This window comes from Purpureocillium lilacinum (genome assembly GCF_023168085.1).
Source record: "Purpureocillium lilacinum CBS 284.36 DNA, scaffold_2, whole genome shotgun sequence".
Lineage (NCBI taxonomy): Eukaryota > Fungi > Ascomycota > Sordariomycetes > Hypocreales > Ophiocordycipitaceae > Purpureocillium > Purpureocillium lilacinum.
In genome coordinates, this window is record NW_027072112.1 from 1,076,173 (window position 1) to 1,092,661 (window position 16,489).

A 16,489-nucleotide genomic window follows, 5' to 3' on the forward strand; every position below is an offset into this window, starting at 1 on the left:
CACAGAACGAAGGCGCATAGACGTGTATACCATGATGAGAACGTGAATTTTTTTTATGCCCAGTAATAACTTTCAGTCATCATCTTCGTCATCAGAACTGAGATCAAATACCTCCATCTTCTCCGGTCGCTTCACACCGTTGACATGGACTTTATGCACGCCATTCGCGGCCTTCTCTCGGGCCTGCCGGCGAGCCTCCGCGTCAGTCCTAGCTTTCTCTTTCAGGGTCTTTCTCTGCATTTTTCCGCTTGCAGTTTTTGGCAGGCTATCCAAGAACTCGATACCTCCGTCTAAGTGCTTGTGCCGCGCAAATTGCCCTTCGACGTACTGGCTCAGCTCTTTGCGCAGCACTTGCTCGTCGAGTTCCGCACCGCTGGCTCGTACTATATACGCCTTCGGAAGCTCACCAGCTCGGTCATCGGGCACCGGAATAACAGCTACTTCAGCCACCGCTGGATGAAGTATGAGGTGGGATTCCAGCTCGGCTGGTGCAACTTGTAGGCCCTGCAAATGGTAAGGTTGGTGTCTCGATGTGTCCAACAGCAAAACTTACCCTGACTTTGATCAATTCCTTCACACGATCAACGACGAACACATGTTCATGTCCCTTCTCACTTTGGCGAATCTCCACCAGGTCACCGGTTCGCAACCACCCTCCGTCCATCATGGCTTCCGAAGTGGCCGACTCGTCATTGTAGTAGCCAATTACCACAGAAGGAGAACGGAGGACCAGTTCACCCGGGGTGTTGTGAGACTCCACATCTTTGCCTTCGCCGTCAATCAACCTGGCCTCGTATCCCGGGTACAAATGGCCGCATGATCCGTCCATGGAATCTTCGACGTTTCCAAAGCACACCACGCCAGTTGTTTCGGTCATGCCGTAGCCTTGGATAATTTTGCATGCTGGAAGTAGCTCGCCAAATGTAGCCATGACATCCTTCGATATCCCGGACGCGCCAACAGCCGCGACGCTGACACTGCTGAGGTCGTAAGATTCCACTATGCGGGGAGCTTTCGTGATTGCCACCAACATGGGAGGCACCTATGGTCGGTCAGACATCCGAGCAGATGCACATATGGAGCGATGGACTCACCAGCCACAATCTCTTGATTCCATTGGTCTGGATGGCAAGTAGCGTTTGCTCTAGTTCGAATCCCTGGAGAACAACGACACCGTCCCCGCGCCAAATACTTGCTTGCGATACAACTACAAGGGAGTATATGTGACTTTGAGGGAGAACGCCAAGGCAAAGCTCTGGCTCGTCAGACTGATATGTGCTTTCATAGGTCACAATCTGCATTATGTTCGCAATGGCGTTGCGATGGGAGATCATGACGCTTTTCTGGAGCATATATGAGCAACTGGCTTTCTCGTGAGCGATGATGGCGGAACGAACCGGTAACCCAGATGTGCCACTTGAGGAGCAAAGAAACGCTGTCTGCCTTGCGCCTTGTCCCGGCTGCCAGATAAGGTCCGGCAGGCTTGGCAACTTTCGACCATGATCGATAAGAGCATCAATTGACCAAATGTCGTCGGGTGACGACAGTCCGCGTCTGCTTAGTTCGGGAGTTTCGAGTAGGAAAATCCGACTCCGCGGGATGGTGCAAATTTCTGCCGCTTTCAGGGCCAGGTCAAGATGTGACAGGCATGTTACCAGAGCTTTGGATTTTGTCTTTTTCAACTGATTGGCAAGCTCGTTCACCGACAGAAGTGAGCTAATGGGGACCGACACTCCATTGAGGCGATGCGTAGCCCAAGCGACGGTGAGCGCATCAATCTACATGTTTGTAAGTCATTTTGTCACACTCAATTATTGATGGTCCTGGTTGCAGCCTACGGAATTGAGACTGTATATAGCGACAGCCTTATCAAGCACATCGCCTTCATTCACCTCCCATTGCAGCTCAGAAGCAAGTCCGCGAGCCAAGAGCTCGATGCGCCGCACGACATCCACGGCAGAATGCGACGCGCCCGTCACACCACAGATGAAAGGCGGCTTGGACTCCTCGACCGCATGACGACGCCCAAATTTGGTTCGGCTCTCTTGGCCGAAGAGGAACTCGTGTACCGGCACATCGTCAGGTGGTGAGAATGGCAGTGGCGGAATGTACGAAGGCGATGTGAACGGCATCTTTGCGCAAATGAAGTCGAGTTCTCTTGAAGATGGGAGATCACAGGAGCGTATCACCATTGTCTTCACGATTGAGCCACTACATGCAAACTGCCGTCGCAGGTTCATTAAGGTATGAATGTGCTGAGGCCTAGGGTCGGGTAAACTGCTGACTGGGGCTGGGCGGACGCATGAGAGCGTTTCTTGCCTTGTCATGTTGTCCCTCTTCCTGAACACGCTGATTAATACATGTCAATGGCGGTCCAAGGTGATAAGCTTCCGAGTCGCCTGCTCAGTCATGTGGTCGGAACTGATGTGGCTGAGCAATAACCGCTCGCCTCCATGTAGCTACTGTTGGCGAAAGACGCGTTTTGGGGGCAGGAGCCACTCTGCTTCTCTGCTGGTGCAACCTCTGGGTACCAGTATGACCTCGACGCTGATTTGACACAGACTTTGCCAGCGATGGCCCCCAAGTGGGTCGGAACTGACTGTCTCGCCCGCTGAATCAAACTGCCGTCGGCAATAAGCTGTGTTGCGGGCCTTCACTGATCCTATTGGATCCTGACCCTGGCCTCGCTGAGCTGGGGACCGCTGTGGACAACACACGTGGACGGCATGGACGGTCAGGGAGATGTCGCGTCACTGACGCGCAAAACCAGCTTCCAGGCGCAAGACGCGAGTTCCAGACCAAAGTTGAAGCTCAGCTCGTCGCGTCGCGAATCGAGGCTGTTAGCATTTATAGCATGCCTGCTTACTAAAACTAACAAGTGCCCGTGGCTCTTGAGAGGCGTCGCTACCCTAGACCATTACGAAATGTCCCGTGAACGGCCTCCGAAGGGGCATGAACATGGTAACAAGCTTCATGAAGTATGAATTAGATACTGTATACTCTGATGATGATCTGACGCGTAAATTGCCGCGGCTGCGGGGCTTTGAGAGCAACCGTGCTGCCACAAGATAAACGGATTGATGGTGGCTGCATGGGGCCAGCACGCAAGTCAGGCTCCTCTTCGTGTTCACCAGGGATTTCAAGAAACAAATGTTCGCAATACGCCATTAAATCCATCTCGAGTACGTCCCGAATCAGCGTAGCTGCATGGGCCGCCAGAGGGATCATTAAGCTTAGGTGGAAGTTGGACTCAACGGTGCACACCAGACGGTCCGTGAGAACTTCGTGACAGACGCGTGGGGATTGGCCAGCACGCTTAATGAATGGAAGCAGCTTCTGTGGTTGAATGAAATGGCATGAGATTCTCGCCTATTGCTCACGAAGCTATGAAGACCCGGGAAAATACAAAGATGGCAAGATTCGTGATCATTGCGCAGGCTGCTTCTGGGTATCCGATCCCTTCCACAAATTCCAAGCCCACTTGCACCACATCCACGTCTCCATCGTCCCGAAAATGCAGAGTATGATAATGATGGCAGTCTTGACCCCTTTGCTGGCGCCGAGACCGTTGAGGCTGAAGGAAGGCAGCTCAGGGTTGCCGCCTTCAGTTTGTCGGCCCTGTGCAGGTTGCGCCTGGTGAGGGTCCTGTTTGCTCTGGAGAAGCACGGAGGTGGAGAAGAGTCTTGGGGCTGTGTGGGGACGGGGTTGGGCAGCCGCCAGCCGCTGTGTGTTCAGGTGGAAAGCTGCGCGTACAATTGATGGCTGAAGGCGTGGCCCTGCCACGGCCACGCGACCCGCGTTCGTAATGGCGGCGCTCATTGTGTGACGCCTGGATGAAGCGACAGGCGGAGTTCGAGTAGTGTCTGTTGTTGGAACCAATAACGGCGTCTCAAGGCGACGAGCGTTATTTGTGAGGCATTCCCCAGTGCCCAGTCAGCTTTTGGTCTCTGCGAGGTGATGTACGTGGGCGCCGATTGCCCACGCAGATGCAACGTCAGCTTGGATCGCGCCAACCAGGCCGCGTCTTCCTCAAGCAGGTCTGGGCTGGGAGAGGCGCGTCAGCTCCTCCAGCAGGCTTGGGTCTGGCAGTCAAGCTCCGACCTGAGGCTCGCGCAAATGCTTGGACACAGGATTGCGTTCCTATCGACCACACTGCAAATAGCCAGAGCCACTTGGCCCACTGGTGTTGCCACGAGGAGACGTTCGCTCTGCTTTGCGCTACGGGTAGTGCCACAGTGTGGTAAAGCCAAGTTTACATCCGCAGCCATGGTGAGCGCTCCAGCACGAAGCGCACCAGCTCACCACTGCCGTGTGTCTTCGAGTCTTGAAGCAGACGCTGACGGACTTGTTACAGACCGGAACAAAGCTAGTTTACCAGGTCGACGAGACGCTACGGTCTTACTCGACCCGCGTCGCATCCGCGCAGCTTCTTTCGACGCTGGCCCTTGAGGATCGCGCGCTCTTCAAATCTTCTGCCGAAGATGATGTCGTCGTCATCACCAAGGAGACCATCTTCTATGCACAGGGCGGTGGGCAGCCCTTTGATACTGGCTCCATGACCAGCATGTCAGCCAATTTCCAGGTCTCGGCCGTGCGCAACTCCGTCGTGTCACCAGGCGCGGTGCTGCACTTGGGCCGGTATCTCGAAGGCGCCTTCACCCAGGGTGATGCAGTCGAGCAGAAGGTTGACACGAAACGTCGCGATGACAATTCACGTCTGCATACAGGCGGGCATGTTGTCGCCCTCGCCGTGCGCAAGCACCTTCTCAACGGCGCCGTAGATGACGTCTCTCACAAGGATCTCGTTGAACTTGGCGCTTCTCATTACCCCGACTCGGCGTATGTCAACTTTCAGGGTACCATCGAAGCAGCGCACAAGGACGCTATCCAGACCCAAGTCGACGCCTTCGTAGATGCCGCGCTGCCGGTCAAGGTCTACTTTTGGAGTGAAGAGGAATTGCGGGCTCGCTGCGCCGCTGTGCCCGACGCTGTCGCCATACAAGATAGGGACGGCGGGCTGACGAGGGCGGTGGATATCGAGGGTGCTGGGGCATATCCTTGCGGCGGAACACACGTCAAAGATACTAGTCTTGTCGGGAAAGTGAAGGTCAGGAAAATATCGAGGTCCAAGGGCTGCAGCAGGGTATCATACACGGTCGAGCATCCATAGCGGGAGAAGCAATAATGATGAACATGATGATTGAACACTCTGCGGGTCTTCTTATGTACAGCGACTGACAGATCAACTCATACGTCCTTCGGGGTGCTTCACTATTATCGGGACTGCCAGCGTGTTTGTGCTGCCCCAGTGCACGCTGATGTCGAGTTCCAGCGGACGAGTACCCTGACGCTCCTTCTGGGATTCTGACAGTAATAGAGCTGTGCACCCGCCCAGCTTTCAGTGGTTGTGCCCCTCCAGAGTCCACTGCCCACGGATGCGACGAGCGTTGTTCAATCCATATCTCTCGAGTCGCGTTATTGCACGATAGAGAGTGCATATTTTCCCTACAACCTACACGTTTTGAAAGGATACCGAAATGACAAAAGATCTACTCGACGTCTCGGTTGATAAGGCTGTCGACAGCCCAGCTCCCAAAGGCGCCGAGGCCAAGGTGCATCACCACAAGAATGGCAAGAAAGTCTTCCACAACCCTTGGCCGAGCTGGCATGACCTTGACCCAGAGGCCGTCAAAGCCCATTTGAAGCAGTAAGTTTTGTGCCGCTGAGCCTTTTAAATATTCAAGTTGCACGTGGACTGACAAGCGCGCGAAGACGCAAGTGGATGAGCACATGGACGCAGTACGTCGCCCTTTCTCATATTTATCTCCTGGACACAGCGTGCTGATGGGATGTCGGAAAAGCCCCTCGACAGCGGAAGCCAAGGTATGAACGCTGAGCCGGGTACACCAGAGAGCTACAACGTCAACCCCGCCGACGCACCGGAACTGACTTTATTGCGAAGATTCCCTTCCAGACTCCGACCTTGTCTCGTGAACGTTTCAGCAACGGCACATCTGATGTGCGGGCCACTTGGTTGGGCCATGCCTGCTACTTTGTCGAGTTCCCAAGTGGCCTGCGCGTCCTCTTTGACCCGGTCATGACGGACCGGTGCTCCCCCTCACAGTGGTTTGGCCCTCGCCGGTTTACACAATTGCCGTGCGCGGTCAAGGATATACCCTTTCTCGATGCCGTCGTGATCTCCCACAACCACTACGACCATGTGAGCTAATACTGCGCCGTCATGCCGCGTACCTGCTGACATTTTCCCTCAGCTCAGCCATCCTACGGTGGTAGAGATTGCCAAACTGCATCCTAAAGCCCATTTCTTTGTTCCCTTGGGGAATGAAAGCTGGTTTCACGCATCTGGAATCACCGACGTTACGGAGCTGGACTGGTGGGAGGGTGCCGACCTCACATTGAGCTCTCCAGGTCAGTCTGATCGCAAGATTGAGCCCATTCGCGCACGCATTACTTGCCTCCCGGCTCAGCATACGACCGGTCGCGCCCCATGGGGAACTGACAAGACCCTTTGGGCGTCGTGGTCAGTTGCCTCGCCACCGCCGGACCAGTCAGGCACCGGGAATACCGTAGCGTCCGTTTTCTTCGGCGGCGACACTGGATACCGTGCGGTACCAACCCTTGACGCGCAGGATGACGACTGGGACGAGAAGTACGCGGACCTCCCTGTCTGTCCTGCTTTCGAGCAAATTGGAGAGCTTTACGGCCCCTTCACTCTCGGCTTGCTGCCAATCGGTGCTTATGAGCCACGGGCACTCATGGCCCCCATACACGCAAATCCTCGCGACGCCGTTGAGATATTCATCGATACTCAGTGCAAGCGAGCGCTCGCGATGCACTGGGGCACGTGGGTCTTGGGAGACGAGGATGTCAGAGAGCCACCGCAGAGACTGGAAGAGGCGTTGGCTTTTAAAGGCCTCGCCAGAAAAGGTGTGTTCGATGTTTGCGGTCTTGGCGAGGTCATACGTATCCCACTATAAGGCACCACCTCATTTCCTTCCGTGTAGTATATCCTGGTCTAGGCAAAAACCTGCTCAAGTCTGGACGTTGGTCCGCGATGTGATTGGAATTGCGACAAGCTGGCTAGTTTCCTGCGCAGACTAGACCATGGGTCTAGTAGCACTCGATCTCGTCGGAGGCTCTCCAGTATTTGCACCTTCTGCCAACGTCTTTTGCTGAAGTGCACTAGATACATATTGTCAGTGCCAAGTAGATCGTGATTAAAGTGTTGCCCGTTACGCCAGGGGATCAAGATGCCACGCACTGCACCTACCTTGCTGCTTGGCATACAGACAACAGACATTTCCCGGTATATAACCTGTCTCCTCCCCTTTGCGAAGTACACAACTGGATTCTTTAGGTGACAAAGCTGAGTCCGCGTGCTACATCTCTGTTCCAAAATCACCACCGGTTACCATCATGCCAGGCAGCAGACCGGAGGGACATTGATCAACGGGGAGCCAATATATGGGTACGCACCCCTTCTAAAACAATGTCGTCGTCTAAGTCGCAGTGGTACGACCATGCGAGTTTGCCAAAAATGAAAGTTAGTAGGAAGCTGCCAGCTCTCATCCTCACGAGTTCAGATCTTGAGAGTACATGTATTAGATACAAGGACCAGGGCGTTCGCAGCCAGCGACATCACTTTCGTCTTTATAATTATTATCCATCTCATACAAGACCCCAAGAGCATGGGCATGTGTAAAGAAATGTCATCGCAGTGGTGTATTTACGTCACTGCCGGTGCGTGCGTATCGAAGCTCAGGCCAAGCTGTGCTGATGGGGAGCAAAGGCCCGCCGTAGTCTGCCCTCCCAATTATTCCTCATATCTCTCGTTGCGAAACCATTACCGACAAATTAGGGATGCCAAGCATTCTGGATGCGCCATTTACGCCCTTCGATACTGCATTGGAAGCGTTCTGTGGAAACAGCTCATTCTCAATGCAATACCGTACACATCTGGACCTCTGCGGCGGTGGCAGTAGGACAAACAGTAATTCGGGCCTCAAGACGATCAAACGAAGTCGCTGCAGACATCTGAAACCAGCTTGCAGTACTTGTGACACAACATTGATGGCAGCGACACGCTGAGAAGGAGAAGACAACGACGCGTCTCAATCAGCCTGACCCTGGCCTTGGCGGCATCGCGAATGCATCATTGTGTCACTTCGAGAGGGTAAAGGCGGTCATGACCTCTGAAATGGGGATCAGAAACGGCCAGAGAATTGATGCAACCGTTTGGCTATCGCTTCTTTCTCAATGTATTTGCATTTCGGCGCGGTTGCAAAATCTGGCATCTGGGCTGGAGAGCCACTGTTAGTGTCCGCATGATGTAAGACGTAGCTGCGACAGCACTTTGTCACGAGAACGCGTTGCCTTGAGAATTAAATTCACATTTCGGTGAGTGAGAGCGCGTAACTATTCCAGCCAGATCAGATCAGGGCATCTTTATCGTCGACCTGATTGTCTAAAAGGCAAAGTTGGAAGCGAAACAAACCTGATCCAGAAGGCTGCCTAGGTGATCTCAAGATGGCGCCAACAGACAGAAATCCAGTTCAGGTCCAGTATTATGCCAAAGGCAAGAAAACAACGGAGAGCTCAGGGCCAGCACCGGCACCCTTGATTCTCATCCACGATGGCGGCGGCACGACATTTGCATACTTCACAATCGGCCGTCTCGAGCGCGATGTCTGGGCCATACATAGCCCGACCTTCACGTCGGCACAGCCATGGGAGGGCGGCATGGATGGCATGGCGAAGCATTACATTGAGCTGATTGAGAAAGTCGCGGGGATCAAGGGCAAAATATTGCTTGGAGGTGAAGTTGCCTCGCTCATCGTGTGCTGTTCGTGGGCTGACTTGAATCATAGGATGGTCACTCGGCGGCTACGTTGCTCTAACCATGGCACACATGATTGCTTCATCACCAGCTTCCTTCGAGATCTCCATTGATGGCATACTCATGATGGATTCGCCGTGGCTTGTTGCAGGCCGGGATCTGCCAATTGGCACACCGCAGCCCGCCTTAATCGGCATTCCGGACTTGGTTCGCAAATCCCTGGACAATTGCGAGCGCATGCTATACCACTGGGAACTACCACAATGGGGACGGTCCTCTGGGAAGGCCTTCAAATTCTCCGCTGGCAATGAGAAATTCGAGACCCAGCCAGGGACGGTTTTGTATCGGTCCTTGAAAGGCGACTGGCGGGCAGTCGAGCGCACGGTGTCCCACGAACTTACAGAGCAGCAAGCGCTACAGACGCCACCATCAGGTCCGCCGCCCGCGGTTATGTTGCGGTCGGTCATACCAGCACCAACAAAGGGAAGCTCAGGAAAGCCGTGTCGTGTTGACCAATTCAGAGATGAGCTGCTGTTGGGATGGGACGGCAAGTACAATACGGACATGATTCACGCGGTATTGGAGGCAAGGTCGCATCACTACGACATGTTCAACCAGCTCTATGTTGATGAGGTGACGGAAACGATCAAGGAAGCGATCCAGATTATTGAAACGGTCCTCCCGAATGAATGAAGCGACAGTTTCAGTCCATTAAAGAAGCGGCGATGGGCTGCGAGGACTGGACTGCATGGAGGCTTCGCCACTGTTGCTAGTATTGATCTGAACATGGGCCACGTGCAGTGCCGTAGCCAATAATCGCTCATCTTCAATATATACATGCTTTGTGATGACTTCCGGCCCCTAACTAAGAACAGGATTGATCTATTGTGTATAGTGCTGCTTTGGCGTTCTTCTGACCCAGATAAATCAGGACCACAGAATGATGGCAGGTCCTTCAGGCGCCGTTGGTGGGAGGTAACCGATGAACGAGCTGAAAGTGTACCTGGAAACCTTTTCTGGGTTCTCGATAGCCAAAACTTCGTGAAAGTTCCTGTTCTTGTCAACTGAGAGTCTATCTCGATCGTGAAGGCTCATAACTGACCTTGGATTGAAGAGCGCAATCTGGCCGACGATTGGCGCGATTTTCTTAGACTCGCACCCATCGATAACGTCGCGGCTATAGCCGTAACTCTTGGTGACATCCCGATACTTGTCGTCATCTTCTTTGCCCTTCCAAAAACGGTTGTAGACGACGCTTTCGCCTCCTCGAACTTCCTTGAGGAGGATGTTCCAGGTAAGTTGAGCCTTGATCGCACCAATCTCCCATCCGGGCCCGTCAAATGGACCGTAATCTGCGTGAATAAGAGCCGAGCTGTTGATCAGTCTCAAAAGGCCAGCAAAATACGATTTCCCATCCTCCTGCGCGAGGCGAACAGGCAAACCTGGTGGCACGATCGACTGAAGGAGAGCTTTGACCCGGCCGACAACGTCCACTCCGGCCTCTTCCATGAATCGCTTTTGCAACGACCTTGCCTTATCTACATTTGAAAAGTAGTTTGTCTTGCCTGAGGGGTGGACGTTAATACATCTATTCGACTCTCTGCGATGGAGAAGCTGATGGGTCACCTACTTGCTTGGTTCTCAAACTGCGTGATTCCAACGCATCCTATCGGAGGGAAAACTTTCTCTCCATAGTAATCCTTGACGAAAAAGATTAGCCCCAAGCACTTGCAATCACCCGACTCTGCGTTGGGGTAGGCGAAGTACAATGTCATGTGTCTCGATAATTTGAACCATGCGGTCGCACTCCGCCGCCGACAAGACGTCATTCACGGCAAGGCTGGACAGCTGGTTGTTAAAAAGCTCGAAGAGCGTCTCAGCTGTCACAGCCTCGTTTCCAGTCGCGACCCATTGTGCGCGTGAAGAAGGTCTGGACAGATGATCTCCTCGTTGCTTCAGCGGCGGTGGTAAAGGGACATCTCGCCTGTCAGTAAGGCGGGTTTCAAGGGCTTCCCTGGTAGCTCGAGTAGAATGATACGAGGCGCAACAGCAACGCCTGGCTATTGGTGTTACAGCACGGTGCCGGATGGCAGCGCGCACAACCGTTCGTAAAGACATGGCGAGAAACCCGCGTGGATGGTCCACAAGGAGGTTCAATGCGTCCACATGGATTGATCAAGGTGTACAGCTACAGAAAAAAGTGCCTCATATCGGGTGCTACAACACCAAATGTTACGCCCGGATGCCCTTTTGAGCAGTGAACCTCATCAAGGCGGCCAATTACTCAGGGCGTTAGCGCTTCAGTTCCACGACGGTTGACAAGCCACTCTCGGATGATGGGGTCAGTGAAAAGCTATCAGCCTGGTTGCCCACAAGTTTATTACTGTCATAGGAGCCCGGAGAATACAGCATGCCTTCTTCTCCGGGCACGAATTGGCTCTCCAGCTGTCTCCAGGTGGTTAACCCCATGTTATGCGATTGGTGTATATGTAGCAGGCGGCCCCCGAGGTTTCCGATACCACCGAAGATAACCTAAGGTATGGTGCGCACGGTACACATTCCACCCGAGGCTAATCCTCCGGCTCTGGAAGAGGCTCATCATATGGCTTTCACGGGGTTCGGGGCACCAGTAGTGCTGAGCACGCGGGTGACCTGCAGCTCCAAAGCAGAATCATTCTCGGCATCAGGGATCGGTACGCGAGACAGGACAGACAGGGGTTTCAGTGCTTGGGGTGAAACAAGTGAATGTGCCATCGGCACATTGCACTCATTGATGCCTTCTAAAGCGTTTGTGGGCGGACCTTGTACATCAACCCAGTGACAGTAATCCCACATCAACGCAGTGATGATGGGACTGGGGAGCTTGGCCGCTCGGCCCCCACATTTGACTTTCCCTGGTCCGTCAAACTTAGGCAGCAAGTGCCAGCTGTAGTCCAGCTGACACTTATTCATACGAGTGGTCTTTATTACAACCCGATTGCGATTAGAACCTGGTTAGAGGGCCGCCAGATCGATTGGCAGGGTATGGACGCTTCGCTACAGAAGTGCCCATAATGATGGCATATGCAACAATGGTACAGAGAAAGTGTCTCTGCCTAGCGAGGTGACTGTGTTGCCGTATATCTCTATTGCTTGTGGTGTTTGCATGCTGCGGCTTCAGACCATATTGCCCTCCCAAGTTCTGTGTCGGATGCTATCCCTGCGTACTCGCTTCATACCATTCTGCCATTGACCCGTGCCCCCTTCGAGCCAATCGGTGACCTTTGCCCGAGTGTGAGCTTTGCGATGCATATCATTCTCACCGGAACCGGGCTGGTCGGCGCCATCGCGCTGGATGCCATGTTGCAAGAGAGCTCCATCGACAAGATCACCATCATCAGCCGCAAGCCTGTCCCCCAGGCTGAGGGACAGAGCAAGGTCGAGGTCATTATCCAGGAAGACCTTTCTACGTACAGCGATGAGACGCTTGCGAAGCTCAAGGGCGCGCACGGCTGCATTTGGACCGCCGGCCCTCCGTTGATGGCCGTAACACGACAGTGAGCTACCTCGCGGAGAGCAGCCATGATCATGATGTCATGCAATGAAGTGCTGATTTCTCTTCTTTTGTGTAGAGAGTATGAGTACGGCCACATCGATTTGCCCGTCAAAGCGGCAAAGGCCTTTGCCGCGCTCAACGACAAGTTCAATTTTGTTTATGTCTCACGTATGTTCGCGTCAGGACAGGATCACTTGGAGATGCTAACGAGGCGAATGTTGTAGACGACGGATGCCACGATACACGCGCAGTCTACATTTTTGATGTGAAGGCCAGAGCAGAAGAGAAGCTTTTCCAGCTTCACCACGATCCGAGAAAGCGTTTGGAGATCAAGACCAAGGGCGGAATTGAAGAACAGGAATCGCTGTCCTCCTTCGTCCTCTACTGCATACGCCCCGCACTTATTGACTACAGCACTCACGACGCCATTAAGCCCTGGCTCAAGCCCCTGCCACTGGCCAAAAAGTGGACCAACGGCGTGATTTTGCCCTTGTACAGGTTTCTTGGTTTAACCAGCATCATGGGAACATCACAGGAACTAGGCCAGGCAATGAAGGACCTTGTTATTTCCGACGGGCGAGACGTGGACGTTGCAGGGGCATCGCCCGAAGGCAGATGCTTGGGCGCTGTGGGGATGCGGAATTGGACGCAGGCCAGGAACGAGAGCCCGGAGGATACTGTCGCTGTCTAAGCCAGATGTCATAGTTGCATTATTACAAACTGTGACCTAGCGCACCTTCATGTGTCCCTGCTTTTGTTAAAGATGAGATTATACAGATACCTGGCGAGCCACTTGCGCGTGAAAATACCGCCCACATAAAAATGCACATTGTGTTTCAGTAATGACTTGTAAGCTAGAGCTGCAATAAACACTGGGGGCTGTGTCAGTGGAGGATTGGAGTGCTTGTCGGGCCTCAGAAGCTAACGACCGGAACCGTTAGTTGACTGACTCTGTCAAACCCGTAGCCCCCGTGGCGGCACATGAGTAATGTGCCGATTCAGCCAGCGCTGCTACCTGAGCTCAACCACCCAAACCGCTGCATTACTCATGCAGTCACGCAGCGCTAGGGCAAACTCAGAGGATGACGCTGCCCACATGAAGAGCGATTCGATTCGACTCACTACCATGTTGTGAGGAGCTCCCTGAGGAAGTGGACGGCTTGTGCGACTCGTCAGCTGTGTGATTGAATACTTGTTCACTCAGCATGGCTCGCCCACGTGGTGGCCATGCGTCCCATCAAGTAGATTTGTTACCCGCCTCAATGTCCAGGACGTTATGTTGAGCTGCTGACGAATTAGTGCTGCTAAACCCTTGCGGTCACACCGCGACATGCCTTCACGTAGTGTGTGTCAACAGCTACTAGACGTCAGCCTCGTAGTGATCAATGATGGAGACGGCTCATTGCTCAGTTGTGGACGCTTTAGCTCATGAAGCACCATTTGCAGTCCTGGAAGCACATCCTCCAGGTGCACACAGCCCACAGAATAGCCCCAAAAGAAGACTAAGCTAGTTGGCCGTTGCTGCTGGCAGGCAGCGCTGTGAGAAGTGATACACCCCAGTCTCCAGCGGTAAGGCTTGGGTCTGACTAGGCGCTGAAGCCCCTACAACGAGCCAGCATTTCGCGGTTTGGAGCTTCGACGGCGCAACAGTACACCGCCAGCTTCAGACTCGGGCTTCACAGTTGGGTCCACGCCAACCGTGTTGCAACAGTCCCCGGATTTGCATGCTATCTGCATCCTTAGCGTAGAAGCTCGGCCAGAAGCAACCGACTGCCTTTTGCGCGCAAAGACCGCGATACAGTGCAATACCCTTGGTACTTCCCAAGACGTCATTCCAAGCTCTTTGCCAACACACCTGAATCGCTATCCTTGCTTGGTGGATCCGAGCTTCGAGCCAGCTTCAAGTCGCAGGCTTCAGCGGACCGTTCTTGATCACGGATATACTTGCAAGCAAGGCAACTTGGTTTACTTTGCAGACTCGACGCAATAGAGAACCAATACATGCGTGAAGCGAAAAGCTCAGTGACTGAGTCGTCGGCATAGCTCTCCACGCACAAAGACGACACAGAGAAAGCTCGAAACGAACGACTATACGCAACGGTCGATATCATGGAGTCGACGAATAACTGGGCTACCCAGGCCGAGTCACACCTCCTCCTCGACCAGGCTGTGGCTCAGGCTAAGGTGCTGAACATCACGAAGCCCAACGAGCAAGAGGGAGAAGCGCCCTGGGCCATTGTCATCTCTCGCACCAATGTCGACAACCAACATGAAGGCCCTGAGCCGGACTCCGTGCTTGTCCGGCGGCTCCGCAAGTCTCTCGTTCAATACATGAAGAAGTTGTACAACAGCAATACTAGACTGGAGCAAAAACTTAATATTCCGAAGAAATGGATCGTCCTCGATAAGTTGCCGATATTGAGGGCCACTGGACTCGTCGATGTCGCAAAGTTGAGAAAGTTGGTGCTGCATGGAGAGGAGGAAAGCACCAGCGGGTCCGAGTCAGACCTGGGGAAGATGGAAATGCCGAGAACTCGACTGGATCTGATCGTTGGCGCCATGGCCGAGGTGTTGGGTCGCGATATTTCCGAAGTTGATGTCGGCAAGTCCTTTGTTCGACAAGGTGGCGATTCCATTAGTGCCATCGAGCTCATGGCGCGATGCTCCGAGTTGGACGAGACGCTGCGTCTTCGTGTTCCCGATATCCTCCTCGCCGAGAGCCTCGAGCAGCTTGCACAACTTCAGCCATCCGCAGAGGTTGATGCCGGAAAAGCGACTCCGGAAACGAAGACGACGACCTCGACAATCCAAGAAAACCCGTTCCCACTCCTTGAGCTTTCAGAGTCCGAGCTGTTTAGATTCAAGGAGACGACAGCAGCTCGCATTATCGCTAGCAGCAGCAGCAGCGACATTGGTCTGGAGACCGCGTACCCGTGCACTCCGGTCCAGGAAGGCATATTGCTAGCGGCCATTCGCTTTCCGGAGAGCTACCGAATTGAGCGAATCTTCGAGGTTGCCAAGGGCACGATGACCGATTCGATTGACCTTGAACTGTTTGAACAGGCATGGCGCGATGTTGTCGCGCGCCATGGGGCCTTGCGCACTGTGTTTGCCCCGAGCGTGCGCGACGGGGCAGGCTTTGATCAGATTGTCCTCGTGGGCGTCGAGTGTGACATCCGGCGCCTGAAGGTGTCGCCAAAAGACGGCGGCCTGGCTGTTAAGCTGCTTGAGCAGCAGAAGGCGGCCACATTCTCGGAACTTCGCCCTGCGCATCGGATAACCACTTGCTCGACCATCGAAGGAAGCGTGTATTGCAAGATCGAAATTCATCACTCCATCGTGGATGGCTTATCTGCTGGATTGCTGTTGAAGGAACTGAGGAAAGCGTACTCCAGACGATGCAGCGGCACTTTGGCCGCGGATTCGGAGTCGTATCACCTCGGCCGCTATATCGCGCAAATCAAGGGTCACTCGCAGAAAGAACCTCTGGAGTATTGGACTCGGACACTGGATGGTCTCGATCCATGCCACTTTCCATCCCTTGTAACCTCGGACGCCCCAATGACCAGGGAAAACCGGACCGTCCAGGTCAACGTTTCCTCGTCGCAAGCGCAAAGGTTCTGCAAAACCCTTGGCATCACTATTCCCATTCTTTTACAAGCTGCATGGGCAACGGTGCTGAGAGGATACACACAAACCGATGATGTGTGCTTTGGCTTCCTCGCGTCGGGTCGCGACGAGCCAGTCCCTGGTTTGCAGAACATGATAGGGACCTTCATTCACCTGCTTACTTGCCGAGTACGATTCGGTTCCACTGATGCGGTGACCTTGACTGGGCTGTTGCATTACCTACAAAGACAGTCGGGCGCTGCGATCATCAATCAGTACTGCAGCTTGGCGAGCATCCAGAACTCACTACAACTTGGCGGACGATCACTCTTCAACACTCTCTTATCTGTCGTCTACTCCTCCCAAGACCAGGCCGGCACGAGCGATGATGCCGTATACTTCAAGAATGCCTCGACAATTGCGTCTAGCGAGGTATGCTTGCCGAAATAACGGATCAATTCAGTTTCCTGACTAAAGTCTCCTGGCAG

At 53.7% G+C, this 16,489-nt stretch overlaps 7 protein-coding genes across 7 annotated transcripts in view; 5 read left to right on the plus strand and 2 right to left on the minus strand.

The window, feature by feature from the left end:
* Positions 1-72: 72 nt before the first annotated feature.
* Positions 73-1,334, minus strand: PLICBS_002155 (putative NRPS-like protein biosynthetic cluster; the record flags this gene model as incomplete). Its single annotated transcript, XM_018321785.1, has 3 exons — positions 73-504; positions 554-1,042; positions 1,095-1,334. 3 exons carry the CDS (start codon positions 1,332-1,334, stop codon positions 73-75), a joined length of 1,161 nt encoding a protein of 386 aa, XP_018179265.1.
* A 2,932-nt stretch (positions 1,335-4,266) lies between these two features.
* On the plus strand, positions 4,267-5,170 carry PLICBS_002156 (uncharacterized protein; the record flags this gene model as incomplete). The annotated part of the gene is made up of 2 exons (XM_065599967.1): positions 4,267-4,269; positions 4,355-5,170. 2 exons carry the CDS (start codon positions 4,267-4,269, stop codon positions 5,168-5,170), a joined length of 819 nt encoding a protein of 272 aa, XP_065456039.1.
* Positions 5,171-5,537: 367 nt separating this feature from the next.
* On the plus strand, positions 5,538-6,998 carry PLICBS_002157 (uncharacterized protein; the record flags this gene model as incomplete). The annotated part of the gene is made up of 5 exons (XM_018321787.1): positions 5,538-5,707; positions 5,773-5,799; positions 5,862-5,883; positions 5,963-6,220; positions 6,273-6,998. The coding sequence occupies 5 exons, from the start codon at positions 5,538-5,540 to the stop codon at positions 6,996-6,998; spliced, it is 1,203 nt and encodes a 400-aa protein (XP_018179267.1).
* Positions 6,999-8,547: 1,549 nt separating this feature from the next.
* On the plus strand, positions 8,548-9,550 carry PLICBS_002158 (putative PKS/NRPS-like protein biosynthetic cluster; the record flags this gene model as incomplete). Its single annotated transcript, XM_065599968.1, has 2 exons — positions 8,548-8,836; positions 8,889-9,550. The coding sequence occupies 2 exons, from the start codon at positions 8,548-8,550 to the stop codon at positions 9,548-9,550; spliced, it is 951 nt and encodes a 316-aa protein (XP_065456040.1).
* Positions 9,551-9,784: 234 nt separating this feature from the next.
* Positions 9,785-10,632, minus strand: PLICBS_002159 (uncharacterized protein; the record flags this gene model as incomplete). The annotated part of the gene is made up of 3 exons (XM_018321789.1): positions 9,785-9,908; positions 9,960-10,422; positions 10,488-10,632. The coding sequence occupies 3 exons, from the start codon at positions 10,630-10,632 to the stop codon at positions 9,785-9,787; spliced, it is 732 nt and encodes a 243-aa protein (XP_018179269.1).
* A 1,510-nt stretch (positions 10,633-12,142) lies between these two features.
* Positions 12,143-13,083, plus strand: PLICBS_002160 (uncharacterized protein; the record flags this gene model as incomplete). The annotated part of the gene is made up of 3 exons (XM_018321790.2): positions 12,143-12,393; positions 12,469-12,560; positions 12,617-13,083. The coding sequence occupies 3 exons, from the start codon at positions 12,143-12,145 to the stop codon at positions 13,081-13,083; spliced, it is 810 nt and encodes a 269-aa protein (XP_018179270.2).
* A 1,418-nt stretch (positions 13,084-14,501) lies between these two features.
* Positions 14,502-16,489, plus strand: part of PLICBS_002161 (nonribosomal peptide synthase) — a gene marked incomplete at both ends in the record, with an annotated part of 35,906 nt that continues 33,918 nt past the window's right edge. Inside the window, one exon of the mRNA XM_065599969.1 lies at positions 14,502-16,433. Coding sequence (XP_065456041.1) covers positions 14,502-16,433 — 1,932 coding nt within the window. The remainder of the gene's footprint in view (positions 16,434-16,489) is intronic.